The following is an 18,840-nucleotide window of genomic DNA, read 5'->3' as shown; positions in this document are numbered from 1 at the left end:
TACCCTATCTGCATTTGTAAATTAATGATCCCATTAATTTCTGGATTGGAATTTAATGTTTTTGTTGGACAACGTTAAAGCTGGATATAGGAGGGGCTAGCACCCCTCAAAAAATGACATTAATTTAAACAAGCAATGTTGTTTATTAAATCTATGAAAAGGTTTAATCTGCAACAATGTAATAGGGATACATCATTATCTCAAGTAAGGGGCCCTTGGCCTGAAAAAAAGAAGAAAAAAAGACCCCTGCAGTACAGCTTAGTATAGACGATGGGTCTAGATCGATATACATGTGGCGGTCGTTGACATGAAAATGTTTGAGAACCACTGTACCGAGGTACGTGGTAGTGTCTGAAGAGGCAGTGGTGTAACCAAGTACATTTACTTAAGTACTGTACGTAAGTAAAATTTTGAAGCGTTTGTACTTACAGGTATACGTACTATGTACTATTTCCACTTTCCAGTACTTTCACTTCGAGTCCACTACATCTCAGAGGCAGACGTTGTCATTTTTCTCCACTACATTCATTTGAAGTGAGTCTGCAGTCGGAGGAGGTCATAGCTTGGGAGCCAGGAGGGAGAAGAGTCTAGGTTGATGTAACGTGGTTGTGCTCCAGTGCGTCGGTCGAGGTGGTGAACCACACTAAACGCTCTGTCAGGCCCATGTGTTTACAGCCCGTGGGGAACCTCAGTGGCTGCACTTAATATACGTACAGTAAGTCAGTCTCTTGAGACTCACACAATTGGTCCCGCCGTAAGTCCTATTAGTCAACGCATAATAATCTATAGGTCGCTGCCGCCTGCTGACCGGAAATGGAGATTCAACAACATGTATGTCTTCCCCGTGTGCTGCTTTCAGGGGGTGTAGTGTACACGTTTATTTTTCTTTGTTTCTTGCGCAATGAGAAATCCAGCACATGAACGAAAAGTAACGTTTCTCTGACTTTGTTGGAGAACCCTGTGTTGAGGACAATCTTCTTTTTTTTAATAATATCACATGTGCATGTGCACATATAGCTACTCAGCTCAGTGCTAGTTGAAATATATTTTTTGATGTAATTATAGGCCTATTATTATTTAGTTGCATCAATTTGTTGTATTATTTTTGTTTCAATTAATTGATTATTTTCATTTTAGTTTCATGTAAACGCCATTTACATAGACTCACCCTGTAGCATAATTAAGGCTATCCGCTTGAGCTTGAGCACTGAGCAGAGACGTGCTCGACCAACCTGTATGCCTGATGTACAGTAGGCCTACAGTACTTCTCCCTTGAATAACTCAAATCTCTCATAAACAGATCCTTTTCTTGTCGATGTGTTCCCAGTTACTAGCGGAACCAAGCTGCGCCTTCAGCACACCCCTGTTGTTCATCACTTACTTCATTATGATGGGGGAAAAAATGGCCTTACTTTATTGAGTAATTAAAGTATATTAAGTACAGCCAGTCAGCCACTAAAGCACAGGCAGACACACATTCTCTAGGGCCTGTTAAACATCAGAGCTACCTTAATAACCCACTGCTCTGCTCAGTTTTTTATGTTCCTTAACTTTCATGTACCGGTATCCATTTATAATCTGAGAGTGTGCAAATGGGATGCTGCGTTTTCACATAGCAGCACTGCACTGCACTGTCTGCTTGTGCCGTTGCGTTGTTCCCATATACAAGGACACGGGCCAAAGTATGCTTTGCAGGTCGAAAAGAGTGCCAATTTTGATCCCAGTCCCTGAGAGGCCTGGGGCGGGCCGAACCATAAAGTAATAAAAGGATAGAGACCGAACCGGAGCGACAGAACCCGCCCCCTGTGAGACTGTGAGACTGAAGTGAGGACACTATTTGCTCTCCCGCAGGACTTCAAAACATGACATTTCCTGTGATTTCTGTTTTAATTTGTATATGGATGCTTTTGCATGATTTCTTTACATTTGTTCAAGAACAGTTGTTTTAACAACATCCATTTCGTTCCATTTTTACAGATCTGTAAGAGTTCATATGGATAGCTGGAATACTGCCTGTACAGATGATTTGCATTCGTCTACACTATACAGGACAAAATTGGCCACTTTGCATTACATTGTTAGGCAAGAAGTAACAATCTCCAACTATGTACTTACAAAGGAGTGTCAATAACCGTAATCTGCTATGCTTACTGTAGCTGTGGATTTGAGAGGGGTTAGGCCTACTATTTTGTGCTTTGGAAAACGGGAGATATTTTGAGTGCTGGGCCGTGCAAGACTGTACGAGGCCATAAGCTGCATGTGTCTGTGAGAAATACTTTGTTAAAAAGGATAGGTCTTTAGCCCTCTCTTAGAAGCATCAACAGACTGTAGTGCTCTCAGGTGGTCAGGGAGAGCTTTCCACAGTCAGGGCGTGGCCAAGCATGAGGCTCGGTCGCCGAGGTTAGTGTTTGCAGAGCGGAGGTTGTGAGTCCAGGTTTGTGGTGCGAGTAGTTTTTTTGTTTCCGTGGATGCACTGACTAACGGGAACAGTTCCTCTATTCTGTCCGGGAAGAGACGAGAAGCCAGTGGAGTGAACAGAGAATGGATGTGATGTAAACCAACTAAATGGAAAAAGCGGCACTCCAAAAAATAAAAGCTTGCAAGACTGGCTCGGATGCAATTTCTCATGTTTATTTGAGAAATAAACATGAGAAATTGCATAGCTTTTTCCATCTAATTGGTTTATTAGTCAAGTTATTTTCAAAGGGCAGTTTCCAGAGGAAGCGCACCTGCTTTTTCTTTCTTTAATGGACGTGATGTGTTTATGCACTCTCATCAGGATCCTACTGTAGCAGTGGAGTGTGGGATAGAGTTTGCCGATATTTCTGACATGGATGAAGGAGGTTTTACACAGATGTTTGATGTGGGCCTCAAAGTTAGTTTCCATTCTCCGCCCCCCCCCCCCCCAGGTTTGTGACACCTGATGAGAGGGGAATAGAAGGTCCTCTCTGGAATAGGTGATGCTGGTTATAGTGAATCTGGTGTGGTTAAAATCACTTCAGTACTGTACTTTGGAACTTCAGTTTTTCAATTTCAGTGAATCACTGCATTAAACCCAAGTTGTTTCTCTGAAGTACTTTTGTAGTTCTCACTGCTGTATTTATAAAGATCTCCATTTCCATTTTGGCCAAATGAGGCATGGACCATCAACACACTATAGGACATGCACACAAGCAGCCAGCTTGTATAGTGATGATGACTGCAGACACAGAGACAAGACAGGACGGCACAGTATTTGAGATGAACGCAGTGATGATGTATTGTACATGCAGACCGGGGACCAGTAGAGGAAAAAGTACTGGCATTTTGGCCCTCATTTAAATCTGGGTGTACACCCAAATGTAGGTGTCAGTACACCGCGTTGATAAATGACGGCCTTTGTACGTCAGTAAATGTTGCATTTATATAGCGCCTTTATCCAAGGCGTTTTACAGAGATTGTGCATTACATTCACCCATTCACACACACATTCACACACACCATTGCCAGAGGAAACCATGCAAGGCACCAACCTGCACATCAGGAGCAATTAGGGGTTCAGAGTATTATTATCTGTCTTAGATATTAGAAAAATAGCAGATCTACGTGTACTTAGTTACTTTCCACCACTGACACGGACGTTATTACTCAGAATGGACCACAGTCTCTCTGTGGACTATAGCAGGAAATGTAGGGTAGATGTGGTTAAAAATAGCCTCCAAGAACTTCAAAGCTAGGGTGTCAATACTGTAACTGTCAAATGGTCATCAGTCACATCTGTCTGTACTGTAGGGGCCAATATTAATAACGAACTACGATCAATATGATGATATATTAGTCTCTGGTACCTAATATTTTTGACCACTGAGGTCGAAGTGTGCAATCGTCTTTTGATAGATTTATTTATTTTTAAATATAATTTCACCGTGATCAAGAAATACCGGTGTGCGTCGATTGTTTTGCTTGTCTGCCCATCCTATTACTAATACCTGTGTGTGTGTGTGTGTGTGCGTGCGGGTGCGTGTGCCAGGCCTGGCTGTGTCCCTCCAGCTTCTCCATGGGGACATCGAGCAGCTGAGGAGAGAATACATGGTTCTCTTCACCAGGGGCGTGTCCATCACCAGGAAACTGGGCTTCTCTGATGTCATCATGCCTGGTAAGACAACAGCACGTTTCATACTGTGTAACCTTTTTAAAAGTTGATTTGTCACAATAACCATTCCAACTTAGACCCTATTTTAGTCACTAGCGGCACAAAATTACGCAGGCATCGGAAATGTACAGGAAATGTGTTTATTTATGCATTTTGTGAATCACAGTTCCAACAGACAACAGTGCTACCATAGACTTGGTGAATTGAAGTTACACAGTGAGACTTTCTACATTCTATTAGCATTATTATCCAGAGTGTATAAAGATTTATATTTAGTCGTACATTGTCCTGTGCTGAAAATATCAGATCTACAAGCTTTTCTAGACAAAGGCACAGGACTGTAACAGAGACAGAATTCATCACGTGAGTGACTAACTTTACAATCACACAAACTCTTAAATCGAGGTGATATTTTGCGTGTTATGGCCAAACATGGGAAGGAAAATGCAGATGAACTGATTTAAGTTTATTCTTTGGGTGAATTATTTCTTTATGTGTGACAGAAATGAGACTCCTCGGCTTGAGCTAGCAGAGATGCCTTGTTAGTACAGTATTAAGTTCAGCTCTGCCAATACACGCCTTTTAGAGCGCATAAACCCCTAAAACTGCTAGTTCCTCCATCCATGTCTGCTTCCCAGCCCAAGAGGCTCACGCAAAGTCCTCCACAATCCTCTCCTCTGTTACCCGGTTGCCTCGGCAACGCTTAGTAAAGCTCCCGTGCCGCCTATTGACTATGTACGTTGTCAGAGTGACATTTGAATCTCTGACCTGCAGGGGTAGCTGCGTGTGCGTGTGTGTGTGTGTGTCCGTGTGCGTGTGTGGCTGTGTGCTTCGTAAAGGTGACATCCTGGCGCTTGTTGAAGGCAGATAAGGAGTGACAAAGAGTACATTGTCTCAGAATCACAACAGCCCCTCAGCTACGCTCCTTAAGAGATGTGTGTGCGGGGGGGGGGGGGGGGGGGGGGCTGTTAGCTGTGGGGAAAATAAGAGAGAGCATGGAGCATTAACTGTCTCAGTTACATTATGAACACCCACTTGAATGTAAGGCTATTGGCTATTATACGTGTATGATTTCTTTGTCAAATCTATGTGTATTCGTGATTCATCATGCCAGCCTGTTGTAAAAAAGATTGTGGCGGTGGACTCGACCAAACCTGCATTTTTTAAAAGGGGAAATGTCCCTATATCCATTAATTATTTCATTCATTTATTCATTCATTCAGTCATTAGTGTAATACTTGACATCAGGGGACTTTGTCTTGCATTTTTTAACATCTACTTGTGAAATGTAGACGACATGTTCGCCACCTAGTCGACTCTAATAGAAGAGTTGCGATATTGAGGGGGCAGAAAACAACTTCCGGTGGTCCTCATTCGTTGTCCCCATTCAATAGAAGTCTATGTAGAAGAGCCGCCATTGGACTGCTTTGGAAGCCCCATGAAGTGAACAGAGTTTGCGTAACTCTGGCTGGGTTGCCATGTCCGCTTATTTCCAGCAAAACTTGGATTGGTTTTTTCCCACAGTTGCTTGCCTGGTTTTTGGAGGTTGGTTAGCTTATTTCTGTCACGACAGTTGCCAACAATATTACTCTGCTGGCAACAACCTCGTGATTGGCTGTCTGTCTGAGACAGTGAAGACTCGCAGTAACACTCACGGCTTGACGTTGCAATGTTACAATTACAACGTCACTCAATATAACTTCACACCAAAAGCGCCTGCATACACGTTACAAAAATAATAATCATCAACATATCGACATCCCAACCGGTCTCCCAGTATGATGGTCTGATAGACAGTCTCTCTCTTTCTCTCTGTAATCTGTCTTTAACCCAGACACATTCTGTGCTTTATTGTATCTATCAGTGCCATCCTCACCCTCTCCATTTCCCTCCTTTTTGCTGTGCGTGCGTGTGTGTGTGTGTGTGTGTGTGTGTGTGTGTGTGTGTGTGTGTGTGTGTGTGTGTGTGTGCGCGTGCGTGCAAGCATGTGTGCGTGCGTGCGAGGTGCAGTACTGTATGTGTGTCCTGTTTTAAAAGCCTGAGTGTTGCCATGGTAACTGTTGTTAAGCAGAGAAAAATCAACCTCGACCCCAGAGATAGATATGATGAGGACGCACGCACGCACGCACGCTCCATATATAGGGAATCAGCTCAGTTGTACAGGAAGCAGTCCCGTTCCTCCCACAAAGCATTGCAGCAGTATATCAGAAACCGTGTATCTCCATGTTTCAACTCTTTTATCTTTTACCATGAATTAATGCCCTGCTGCTTCGTCGCACGACAGTGTCCCAGAAAAGCAGCGGAAAATTGTTGATGCGTCACGATGTGACACGACGAGAGCTTGTAGATGGACATATTTTGGCTATTTCCGCAAAATGTCAAAAGTTTACAAATATTGAACTAAATGAAAAGTAACTAGATAAAGTGCCCCGAGGGGCATAGGTCTCCACCAGGGCAGGTCAGGCAGTGGCCTCCTGGTGGTGCTATAATAGGCCAATGTGAAAAGGGTGCCATTTCTTCTTACGCCTTTCTTGGATACTATTCCAAAAATGTGTTTTGCAAAAGTTCACCTGTTGGTGGCGCTATAACAGGCCAATGTGAGAAGGGTGAGATATGTTCCTCAGCCTAGTAAATTGCACGCTGCATTCATGATTTGAGGCTTTTTGTTCAAAATGTGCCAATCCTGCATAAGCCAATCTTAGCCAATTCGGATGGAATATGAAATATCGGACAGATCCGTCTTGAGCACATGACTATAGAGATATTGTGTAACGATTTGCGAAAAGTCGGCCTCCTGGTGGCGCTATAACAGGCCGTTCTGGAAGATTTGGGGCAGAGGATCATCGTTGGCATCCAGGGAGTGTGTGTGCAAAATGTGGCTTCGACCGGGTTAACGGTGCCGAAGATTAGCTGTACACAGACGGACGGACTGACGGACACACACACACACACACACACACACACGGACGGACGGACGGACGGACACACGGACGGAGTGCAAAACATACTCTCTCCCCATGCCTTCGGCCTGGTGGAGACAATTAGCTCATGACTACAGTATGTGGACATACGAGGTTTCCACGTGACAGTGACGTTATGTTATGTGACTTCTCTTATAGCAGGAAGCCACGTTGTGCTCACTCCTCACTGCTTCCTGTCAGGCGGACGCATTCTCTCCATTCCTCGCCTTTCAGAGGGGGAACATTTCCCTATAGAAACGTCCTTCCTCCTATTAGACCCCACAGTGGTGGAAAGTAACTAAGTAAATTTTACTCAAGTTCTGTACTTAACCGTATGTGCAATTGTGATGTGAGGTACATTTACTTTACTATCTACATATGTTGATGCTTTATACTTCTGCTCCACTACATATCAGAGGCAAATGTTATCTCTACTATTACTACTACTACTACAACGCTGTTGCTACAATACTTACACAGCTTTAGTTTTCTAGTTACTTACTGCAGATTATTATTATAATTATTATAATAATAATAATAATAATAATAATAATAATTGTAATAATAATAATAATAATTATTATTATTATATTAAAACATCCATTATCGGAATATTTCACGGAGGCCGCAGGACACTTTTATTTATTTTTATAAATGAAAACAGTAAATCACGTAACACGTATTAGGAGGGCAGTATCAGTCACCATAAAAAAGGATGGTTGTTTTCGATTAATCTATCATGGTTAAAATGGAGTTTGACAGCAGGAATTGCCTGTCATAATTTGACCCCCCAGTATCAGGATGTATTAGGATGTTGATATTCATTCATCAGCCAACACTCCCCACTCACAGGTAGGACGTATAGGGCCATAAGGCTCATACATAGTATGGATTTACGGTGGTTAGGTGACCACCAAACTACAACATGACGTCACGAGTCGCGGTGAAGTGCAAACCACCGCCACAGCCCTTCTCTCTGTTTTTACTCACCACCGCTGAACGTTATTTCAGCTCCGGTGGTCACCTCACCACTGGAGCGGTGGTCAACTCATCACCGTCGCAGTGCAATGCGTTGTGCGTTTGTAGATCGGCTATTTTCAGCATGCAACCTAGACATGCATGCAACTTTGACATTACAACGCCACAGAGGCAAAAAGGCAATTTGTTTGACAAAAAACAACTAACAAAATCTTATGATATATCGACTAAAACTAGACTAACACTAAAACATTTCAGATGATTAATGTGACTAAAACTAAATGAAGTTTTATTCCAAAGACTATGACTAAACTAAAATCAAAATGACATTTGCTGTCAAAATCAACACTGATACAAATCATCTGCAGGGGTTGAAGTGGAGACATTTTGACCTGGGGTTTCAGCCAGGTAGGACACCTACTGGTTGACTAGTAGTACTACCTGAAACTCATATGGCCAACATCTCCACTGGGCAAGCGGGGATTGCCTCGCGGTAGACGTTTAGTCTCTCATGTGGGAGACCCCGGTTTGAATCTACACGGTAGGACATCAAAGTTCCCAACCTCATTCAAATGTTGGTCGAATCCACAGGAGTCTTTTTGATGGCACACAGATGACATAAGACATAGAGCCTCACTTTTATAATTCGCTGGCCCAGGCCTTGCGTCAGCTGTTTTGATCCCACGGCCTGGAGGAACGGCTGCGTTGTTGTAATTGGGTATCAATGTGTATGTACTATGTTGCATGCGGTTGTATTGGTTGTACGTCTGGCCAATAGCAGCTTGCGTCACAAGAACGACTGTTGGCCATAATTGACTTAAAAGGCATCTGTTTAAATGACCAGGGACCAGGGGCATCTGCAGTCTGAGACCCAGTCTGTTTTATATCTTGATAGCCTCTTCCGCTTTTAGTCGTTGCATTGAATAAGTTAAGTATAGAGTATTTTTCACCACACACTACTACACATGCATTACACACACTGTCCTTGTACAATGTCAATTCAGTGTATTATAGGCAGCTCACAGCACTGTAAGAAGATTATATTTTTTATTATATATTATTCATATTATATTTTTTGTTATACACAATTATATTTTGTCATGTTTCAAGCCGAACGGTAAAATCCAGAATGTTAATTTAGCTCTGAGAGTATCTCTCAAGAGTTAAACACCCATAATTCTAAATTGCAGGATGATGGGCTAGTTGTTTTCACGGCTCCAACATGATTAACCTAAACCTAATGGACCCAGGAGCGTTGTTCCCATTGCTTGTTAAATGGATCATTAAAAGCTGCAATGTTGTGTTACTGTGGTGATACATTTGTTCTATCACGTGGGCGTATATGCCTCTTGAAAAATAATAATAATACATTTACAAAGAAAACCTTTTGGCATTTTGTGCATTTGTTTTTAAAAGTGCCAATCACTTAGATCCATCTTTACTGTGCACCTGTCCTCCACTATGACTCAACTCACTCTCATTGGCACGCAGAGCTCCACTCTCGCCCACTTACTTCGTGCTGGAATAATGTTATCCATCAACAGTTCATGCATTTTGATCAATGCTGATCAAGTTCTTCTTGGATCCAATCAGGTATTCCATTATAATGAATAATAGAACAGGACCCGACTCCCACCCAACAAAACAGACCATAATAAGGCATGGACCCTCAGGTCTTTCTTGGTTATTATCTCATGTTTTTAGTTTTGGATGCATCGTGTGTGTGTGTGTGTGTGTGTGTGTGTGTGTGTGTGTGTGTGTGTGTGTGTGTGTGTGTGTGTGTGTGTGTGTGTGTGTGTGTGTGTGTGTGTGTGTGTGTGTGTGTGTGTGTGTGTGTGTGTGTGTGTGTGTGTGTGTGTGTGTGTGTGTGTGTGTGCGCGCGCAGAGAGAGGGCTAGTGACAGTAATATATATTCAGACAGGGGGCAGCTTTCCCCTGTGGTGTTGGAGTTCAGTCGGCCTAGTAGGGGAGGGAGAGAGAGAGACCAGGTGAGCCACAATATATGCACATCCAAGGTGGTTCCAAGTGTTTGAGTTGAATCTTGTACTCATTTGTACAATGTCCCTCATACCAGCCTCTTCATGAACAGAGTGGTGTTCCCTGCTTCCTCACTCCTCCAAACTGACTCACCAGGCATTTCCAGGCTCCCAGTGGCTGCAATAACTGGACAGGATAATACACTCCCTCTTATCACCTCCCCCAGTGCAACAAGGCCAAATTGATTTAATTAATTACCAGCTGCATTATTATTATCTGCAGGGGTCCGCTATAACTGCCTCTGTGTCAGTTTCAGCGCAGTAGTTTTGGTAGGAACCAAACTTCTCTAAGGTGGAACTATTGTGTTGTGAGTCGTTCTTTCTGGCCGGACATATTTGCGGTGTGCACATCAGCCAATAACCCATTCTGACCGGGCACCCATTTTGGTGTTAGCATCATGTTATGCTTTAGCTATTGAAAAATAGCAGATCTACAAGCTCATATCGCGCCACCGAGTGGCGCGATACGAGCTTGTAGGTCTGCTATTTTTGAAAAATCGAAGAATGCCTGACATTTTTAGAATCTGATCTCAGGTCAGAATGGGTTAATCAGACCAGTGTGTGTCCAGTGGAAACCTCGTATGAATCTGATCTCAGGTCAGAATGGGATAAGAAAACCAGCTGGACTAGAGGACTACTGGACTAGCTTGCACATTGATTATAGACTCAGCTTGCTATTGCATTGCAGCTGGTAAAAAATAGATGCCCCATTGGCCGCTGCAGTCTCCAACAAAGGCGGAAGTCAAGTGGAAGTGTGGAAGGCATACTGTGTCGCTGCCACTCAAGTGACTACTGGCCAATCACAGCGCGTCTTTTCCGGGACCTACATATCAATTCAATCCAGGGAGCTTTATTGGCATGAGAAAACAAACGTGTCTTATCTCTGATTGGCCTACCGAACCCTTTCCGTGACACGCGCTTCCGCTATGCTTTGCAAGGAACCTCGGGAAAGCACACGCCCCAGATCCATTATGTCTATGGTGCTTAGGGATCCGCCCTCTCTGGGGAATAGGCCTGGCTGTTTGCCCTGGTTTGCTACAGCGTCTGCACGCAAACAAACACACAACATGTCCTTGTGTACAGTCTGAGTGTATATTGTAGGTTTAGCGTCCTTGTCCTTGTCTACGTGACATAATGTTTTGTTTGTCCTCGTTCTCTAAGTTGGTATGTCCTCTCACTGGCTTAGTGTGAAGGATAATGGTAAACACCTGCCACACGGAACACATCATTTGTTCTACCGAAAGTCTCACTACAGCGACTCACTTTCAAAGCAGCTCTACTCCTGGCTTAACCACTTCAAGTCGTCATACTGTGTAGCATTCATTTTTGTAGTATTTTTGGTGACAACCTCTGCCCCGGTCTTAATACCTAAGGATATTTTGGAACACAGAGACAGTATTTCTTTAACATTAAAATACATAAATAAATATGTGCCTATATCCTTTGGTGCGAGTGATGGGGGGGGCAGACACTCTGTAGGCTAATTTACACCAAATGTCACTGTACTGTTATGTCTTCTGTAAAAAAAAAACTTAAATAGCTGTTTTAATTTTAAATCAGCGATTGATTTGAATGATCTGGCCGGAAATTGTGCCTTAAAACTCAGATTGATTTACAGCTGAAGTTCAAACATCCAGTTCTTATAAACTGCATAATGGGTTCCAGCCAATGTTGACTAAATTATTCAGGCAACGTTTAATTATTGTGAAACGCGAATTTTGTGTAAACACAAAATCCCCAGATAAAGCCATTAAGGTCCATGTTCAGGTACGATATATATGTTAAATCTATATCTGACAGTATACAGTATACTCCGGCAGCCGGGGGCATGGAGTGGTAAATCTGGTATATATTTTATTTGCCTAAAATATTGTCTATATAAGAATCCACCTGCTGACTGCCTATCAGTATTGAGCATGTTTTAGAGGGGTCATCACAAATGTGACGAGGTCATCACATTTGGGCAAGTGGCTAGGGTCGAATTGAGCCCAAGAGTGTTTTTTTTTGTTTGTTGCAAAACTAATGCTTGGAATGGATTCGGAATCATGAAAACCCTCTAGTTTGATAAGTCACATGCTACTTAAAGTGTAATGAAAATGTTCACTTATTATACCACCTTATACAGGTATATGTATATAACCCCCTATAAAATAAATTGCTCAATGCTCACAGCCGGTCAGCAGATGGATTCATGAATGTATAGTATACAATATTAGACAAAAAAAAAAAAAAACGATATTATACCAAATTTCCCACTTTGAATTAAAGCCTGTTGGCTGCCTAGACTATAGTGTAGAACTTGACAGCTTGATTGCTGAGGGTGTAGTTTCATAATTTCACCTAAGAGAACAATCACCATCCTCATCCTCTTCCCTCCGTGCCCAGAGCTGTGACTCCTGTCACCCCTAGTCACTGGTCAGTGTCCTCGTCCTCTTCCCTCAGTACCCAGAGCTGTGACTCCTGTCACCCCTAGTCACTGGTCAGTGTCCACAGGGGGATATGTGGGTCCCACTGACCTTGGCTGACAGCCTGACAGACAGATTTGGTGTAGCATGGTGACAGATATGTCATTCTGTACATGCTGATGGCTGGGTTGGGACAGTGGAAAAGCTGAGAGGGATACACCAGACAGACAGCCTTTTTCTTTTTCTTTTTTGTTTTGGGGGGGGGGGGGGGATTCAATCTAAGCTTAGTGGGGACTCATGGTGAAAGTACTTGTCACCCCCATGTTGCTTTGCAGGTTGATGGATATGCAGTGATCACTAGAGTGTTGTCTAGCCTTGGTAGGGAGGACAGCATTGAGGGAGAAATGGTAGTGGGTGAGCTGATGTCTGATATAATTCCACTGTACGTCATACGAGGGTGTCGACAATTTAAAATAAAATAAAAAAGGCAAGGTCACAAAAACGTATGTTTTCTGTACAGCGAGTATTGAATGAAAGTGTTCAATGTATCATTGGGACACAGTAATTTGTTAATCGTGTTTTGAACACTCACTATTGACTAGAATGCATGAATAAAGGTACATAAAGGTGCAATACAACTCGACTCAAATACTGTACGCTACTGTATAGCTGCATTATTTCTGACGACACATAAGACACACACCACATCTTAACTAAATGCACCAAGTCTCTGTGTTTAAGTCTGTATGTCTGTAATCCATGTAACTTCGAGAACCGTTCGGCCCACCGACTTCAAATTCCACACACGCGTTCCACACCCCCCACAGGGAGTGCAGAGCCCGGTGTCGAGTCCGTCGGACACACCCTTGTCCAGAACCTCCACGGCATGAAGCTGGCCTGTTCTGACATCACAACACTTCATACATGGGCATGCCTGACACAGAACTCCATACTGTATATAGGAATAAAGTAGAGAAAGATCCAGAAATCTCCAAATATGGGCATAAAAGAGACCCAGACAGATGGGTGGAATGGGTACACCGACACGGGTACAGCGGGTATTGCAGGATCTCCAACTTCCATCGTTAGTGACTTGGTGCTCTACAGCCGGGCACCGGTCTAGTGAAGATAATGGTCCTGCAGTGTGACTAGTACTGACTGCAGTATCAAGCGCTAATATAGGTCATTGGAATATTAACTTAGCTTGCATTCATTATGGATGGATTTCTGCCCCCCCCTGCAGGAGAGATGAGGAACGACCTTTATATGACCCTGGAGAAAGGGGAGTTCGAGAAGGGCGGGAAGAGCGTGGCGCGCAACGTGGAAATCAGCGTCTATGTGCTGGACGCGGACGGACTGCTTCTCAAGGTAAGAGAAGCTCATCATAGTCTATGTGCTGGACACAGACGGACTGCTTCTCAAGGTAAGAGAAGCTCATCATCGTCTATGTGCTGGACACAGACGGACTGCTTCTCAAGGTAAGAGAAGCTCATCATCGTCTATGTGCTGGACGCGGACGGACTGCTTCTCAAGGTAAGAGAAGCTCATCATCGTCTATGTGCTGGACGCGGACGGACTGCTTCTCAAGGTAAGAGAAGCTCATCATCGTCTATGTGCTGGACGCGGACGGACTGCTTCTCAAGGTAAGAGAAGCTCATCATCGTCTATGTGCTGGACGCGGACGGACTGCTTCTCAAGGTAAGAGAAGCTCATCATCGCATCTGGCCAGTGGTGGGAAAAGTACACAAATGTTTTACTTGAGTAAAAGTACCAATACTGCAATGTAGAACCATAATCCGTTACAAGAAAAAGTGTAAAAAGTTTTCAAATGTTTTTCAAATCTGTTTTTCAAATCTACAAAGCTCACAATGCGCAAAAGCTTGTAGACCGGCTATTTTCAAAGGGTCGAAATGCACATGGAGCTGAAGTGGTTTATGTATGTTTTGTAATAATAATGCAAATCTACAAAGTAACTACAGTAGTAACTAAAGTTTTCAAATAAATGTAGTGGAGTATAAGTAAAAGTACTGTAAATTGGAAATACTCAAGTAAAGTACAAATACCTCAAAATTGTAGTTACATACATACATACATACAGCGCTGTTATTTTTCATTGTAATATGGGCTTCTCTGCTGGAGTTGAGAGAGAGAGAGAGATGTGATGCTCACTTAGCCTTCTCTCCACCTACAGTACCATAAACCGACTTTGTTTTCATCGGCTGACACCTATTTATTCCTCTCCTCTATCCTCTCTCTCTCTCTCTCTCTCTCTCTCTCTGTCTCTCCATCTCTCTCCAGAGTTGCATGGCAGCGGGCTCCGGGGAGCCCGGGGCTGACCAGTACCACTCTCTGGTTCTGTACCACAACAACAGCCCGCGCTGGGCCGAACAGATCAAGCTGCCCATCCCCGTGGACGTGTTCCGCGGCTCGCACGTGCGCTTCGAGTTCCGGCACTGCTCCAGTAAGATTGGCGCGTTGTCGTTTTCGGGCGGGTGTGTGGGTGTGGCTTGATGGGTGTGGAAGATGTGCGTGCGTGCGTGCGTGCGTGCGTGCGTGCGTGCATGAGAATCGGAGAGAGAGACAGGGGGCGGTGGGGTGAGGGTGAGAGAATGCTTGAGTGAGCATGTTTGTGTTTCCATAATTAGACAAGTTTGTCCACCTTCAAACTGTCTCATTAGGACAAAACACATGTTATAGCATAGATCCCAGACTTCTCTCCCCCTTCCCCTCTCTGTCTATTTCACCTTCTCTAGCTGTCTCTCTCTATCTTCTCTAATATAACAAGCAGGCATTATTGTGGTGAGTGGCAATATACAGTGCAGTATATTGAGGGCTTAATTAGAGCACAAAGGACGTGAACATTTCAGAATATTACTGGACAGCTTTCCATTGTTTGTAATTATTTAAAAACAAACATTTTCTATACTTTTATATATTAGACATCAATGAATGTATTTAAATGTATGTTTTATGTTGTTTTTTTAATTACATTTTTACAATAAATTAATAGCTGTCAAATTCTGAAAATGTCACTTTGCGCTCCAATCCCTCTACAGCCACAACATGCAGACACAACATTTGTTGAGTGTTATTTAACTTATAGTGTAAAGAGGGACTCTTTCAGATCCATTTCTTCTACTCTTACATTCATTATAGAATTAACAGTAGCATCTTCAGGATTGTTTAGCACCATTTTCATTTACAGTAGACCTGTGGTCACACCAAATCCCTTAAAAGGGAAATTATATCTAAACAAAAAGATACCTTATTTCTTAAACGTGTTTGGAACACCGTTCTTCCTGCTGTGTCTGCTGTGTCAGTGCTGTTAATTTGACTGCTGGGAGTTTCTGGAATTTTTGTCCTGAGCTGCCGGCGCTAATAGAGCGAGCCATTGAGGACTTTGCCTTTCACCCTGGACAGTAGTGAAACAGGGCTGTTATGTTCATTTTCATTTTGTCACTCGGTTCTGAAAAGCAGCACTGCACGAAAACAGGTCTTACTATGATTTATTGGCCCAAATAAACCTGCTAGCTTGTCTGTGATAATGTTTAGTCTGGGGGGTTTTTCCACTCTCTCTGTTAAGACCCAGAAGGAGACTTATAAAAAGGGAACATTATTAGGAAAATGTGAAGGTAAAAGCCACCGAGTGTGCCCGAGGGGAGTAACGCAATGCTTGTACGAAATTATTTTGTAATGGTGTTTTTCCATCCTTGTAAGGCTATTGTAGGCAAGGTATAATTTCACGAATTACTTGCAAAGTTATTGGCCAATATGCCACAATACCTTACCTGTAAGATCGGCCGATACCTGTTTTCTTTTCACTCTCTTTGCCTTCTAATCATAAATATTATTGATCAAACTGTTGTGTAATCACAACTAGAAAGGTCGCAATCTTTCAAAATTGCAAAGTGTGGTTGCCACAGTCGCTTACATAGGCCCCTCCCACTAATATTGCCAGCCAATTACAATGTCACGTCACCCCTGTGATCATGCATAACTACATCGGAGGAGATTTATCTCCCAAAAATCATGTTTTTGCGACAAACGGTAAGGGCCCCAGCACGAAAACGGCCTGTTTTGAAACCGAATACAAAAGATATTTTGACACTACTTTTCTTTCACTTAAAGGAGGAAACTGATGACAAAAAGAGAGAACTATGACTCATTTCGACTTCATGTTGACATATCCGTGGTGCAGTAGATCATATCATGGAGATGCGGTCCGGTCCCATTTAGACCTGAAGACATTTCTGCAAATGTCAGTTTTCTGAAATCCTATGTTTCTATGTCAGTCAAAAATATATGTAATTGGCCGCCGACCCTCATCTGAAAACATGTTGTTCCAGGGACCCCCCATGAAGCAAACTCTGACAGAATATATATTCAAAGATTTGCACCACATTTTCACGATTAAAAAAAAATAGCAGACCTACAAGCTCGTAGCGTGGCACTCGGTGCCTCGTTATGAGCTTGTAGATCTGCTATTTTTCAATGGCTAAAGTATAACATACTTCTTAAAACACCAATATACTGTACAGTACTATGCTGCATGAATAAACATACAATTTGATAGCATACAGTAGAATAGATCACCCAGGTTTTATGGTTTTTCAATCCCCACACGTGTGCGTGCGTGTATGTATAAGTGTTGCAACACTTAAAATGTACAATATGAAATTTTAACGGTAATATGTCAATGTCGCAACTCTGTCTATACTCTATGGCTTGTAATCCAAACGTACACATGTGTGGGTATAGGGATACCGCGGCCTGAATGATTCAGCCCTGCAGCCCTGCTGTGAGATATGATCTGGACAACAGATGTCAATATGAAGTTGAGGATAACATTGACCACTTCTGTGTCTTAGTCATACTTCTCTCTCCTTTCTTTTGTAATCTTTTTTGTCATCAGACGGACAGCTTGGTCATATACTTCTCTCTTTGTTGACGTTTTGTTAACTCATCCTCCTGCCGTTAGCCCAGTGGTGGAAAGTAACTAAGTACATTTACTCAAATACTGTACTTAAGTAAAAAAAAAGTTATTTGTACTTTACTTGACTGCATTCCAATTTCCAATACATTTACATCTACTCCACTACATCTCAGAGCCAACATTTGTACTTTTACTCCACTACAATTATTTGAAAACTTTAGTTACTAGTTACTTTGGAGATTTACATTTTGATTAGAAAAACATACATTACTGTAACCACTTCAACCCTATATACATTTTGACCATTTGAAAATAGCTATGGATGAAAATGGAATTGCTTTTGGAACTTGGTTGATTGAACCACCCGAGACATGCGATTCAAATTTGGAATGGATCGGACATTCCGTTCGTGATTTATGGCATTTGTTGTAAAATAGGCCCCTCCTACTATCTTCGGACGACAATTACGGCTGAACGATACGCACTACCAAAATTCTGCAGTTGGTGTTTTAATCGGATAGGTCCGGAGATCATGTGTGCCGATTTTGTGAGATTTGGACAAAATCTGTAGGAGGGGGAGCCAAAAGTGTGTTTTTGGAGTTAATTCAAATTTGCAGGAATTTCTTTCCTGACGAAAATGGGCGTGGCCTATATGTGGAAATGCATCATGACCCAAGGAATCCATGGAAAAAGAAAATTTGATTTTACGACTTACGGTTCAAGAGTTATAGGGAAAAACGTAAAGTGGGCTGTTATAGCGCCACCATGAGGCCGACTGATGTAATTCCTTTTCAATTAATTTTCATAATTATTATGAACCTCCCTCCCAAGTCTTGTAAATATGGCGCTTACGGTCTCCAATGGAAAAAAATACTTACATTTAGTCTTCGATTTCCCCATTATAAGTCTATGGAGAACTAATTAATTAATATCAATTAAACTATACAACGGATTTCTTAGCAAGCACACGATTCCCAATGAAGCCGGTCAATTTGACATATGGCTCGAGTGTGTGCGGCAAAAACTCTGGGAGGAGTAGTGCGGCAAAGTATCGCTCATTTACAATAACAATAGTCTGGTGGCCCTGTTAGGGCAACCACACTAAATAGTCTGGTGGCCCTGTTAGGGCAACCACACTAATAATACACAGATTTATGATACAAGGCTGAAGACCTGTGCCTCACAGTATAGATCCCCCTCTTGTTTATTGTTGGTTAAATGAAATGTAACACTAGATGAGAGATATATATGTCAAATAAAACCTTAATTATTAGGCCATTTGGTAGGTGAAAAGAGCACATTTATACATCCGCAGATTCACGAGTTAAACTAAAACATTTCACAGTCCCTCCTAGGACAATCTAGTTTGAAGCGTGGCAGTGCAAACAATATGCTC

General features: G+C 42.6%; 1 protein-coding gene across 1 annotated transcript in view; it reads left to right on the top strand.

Moving 5' to 3' along the window:
• Window positions 1-18,840, top strand: part of dock4b (dedicator of cytokinesis 4b) — a 207,150-nt gene that overhangs the window by 89,400 nt on the left and 98,910 nt on the right. Inside the window, exons 13-15 of the mRNA XM_083757446.1 lie at window positions 4,010-4,135; window positions 13,755-13,879; window positions 14,810-14,972. Coding sequence (XP_083613572.1) covers window positions 4,010-4,135; window positions 13,755-13,879; window positions 14,810-14,972 — 414 coding nt within the window. The remainder of the gene's footprint in view (window positions 1-4,009; window positions 4,136-13,754; window positions 13,880-14,809; window positions 14,973-18,840) is intronic.

This window comes from Protomyctophum parallelum (assembly GCF_964188405.1).
Source record: "Protomyctophum parallelum genome assembly, chromosome: 22".
Classification (NCBI taxonomy): Eukaryota; Metazoa; Chordata; class Actinopteri; order Myctophiformes; family Myctophidae; genus Protomyctophum; species Protomyctophum parallelum.
Note: the sequence above shows the minus strand (reverse complement) of the source record. Positions and strands in the feature narration are given on the sequence as shown.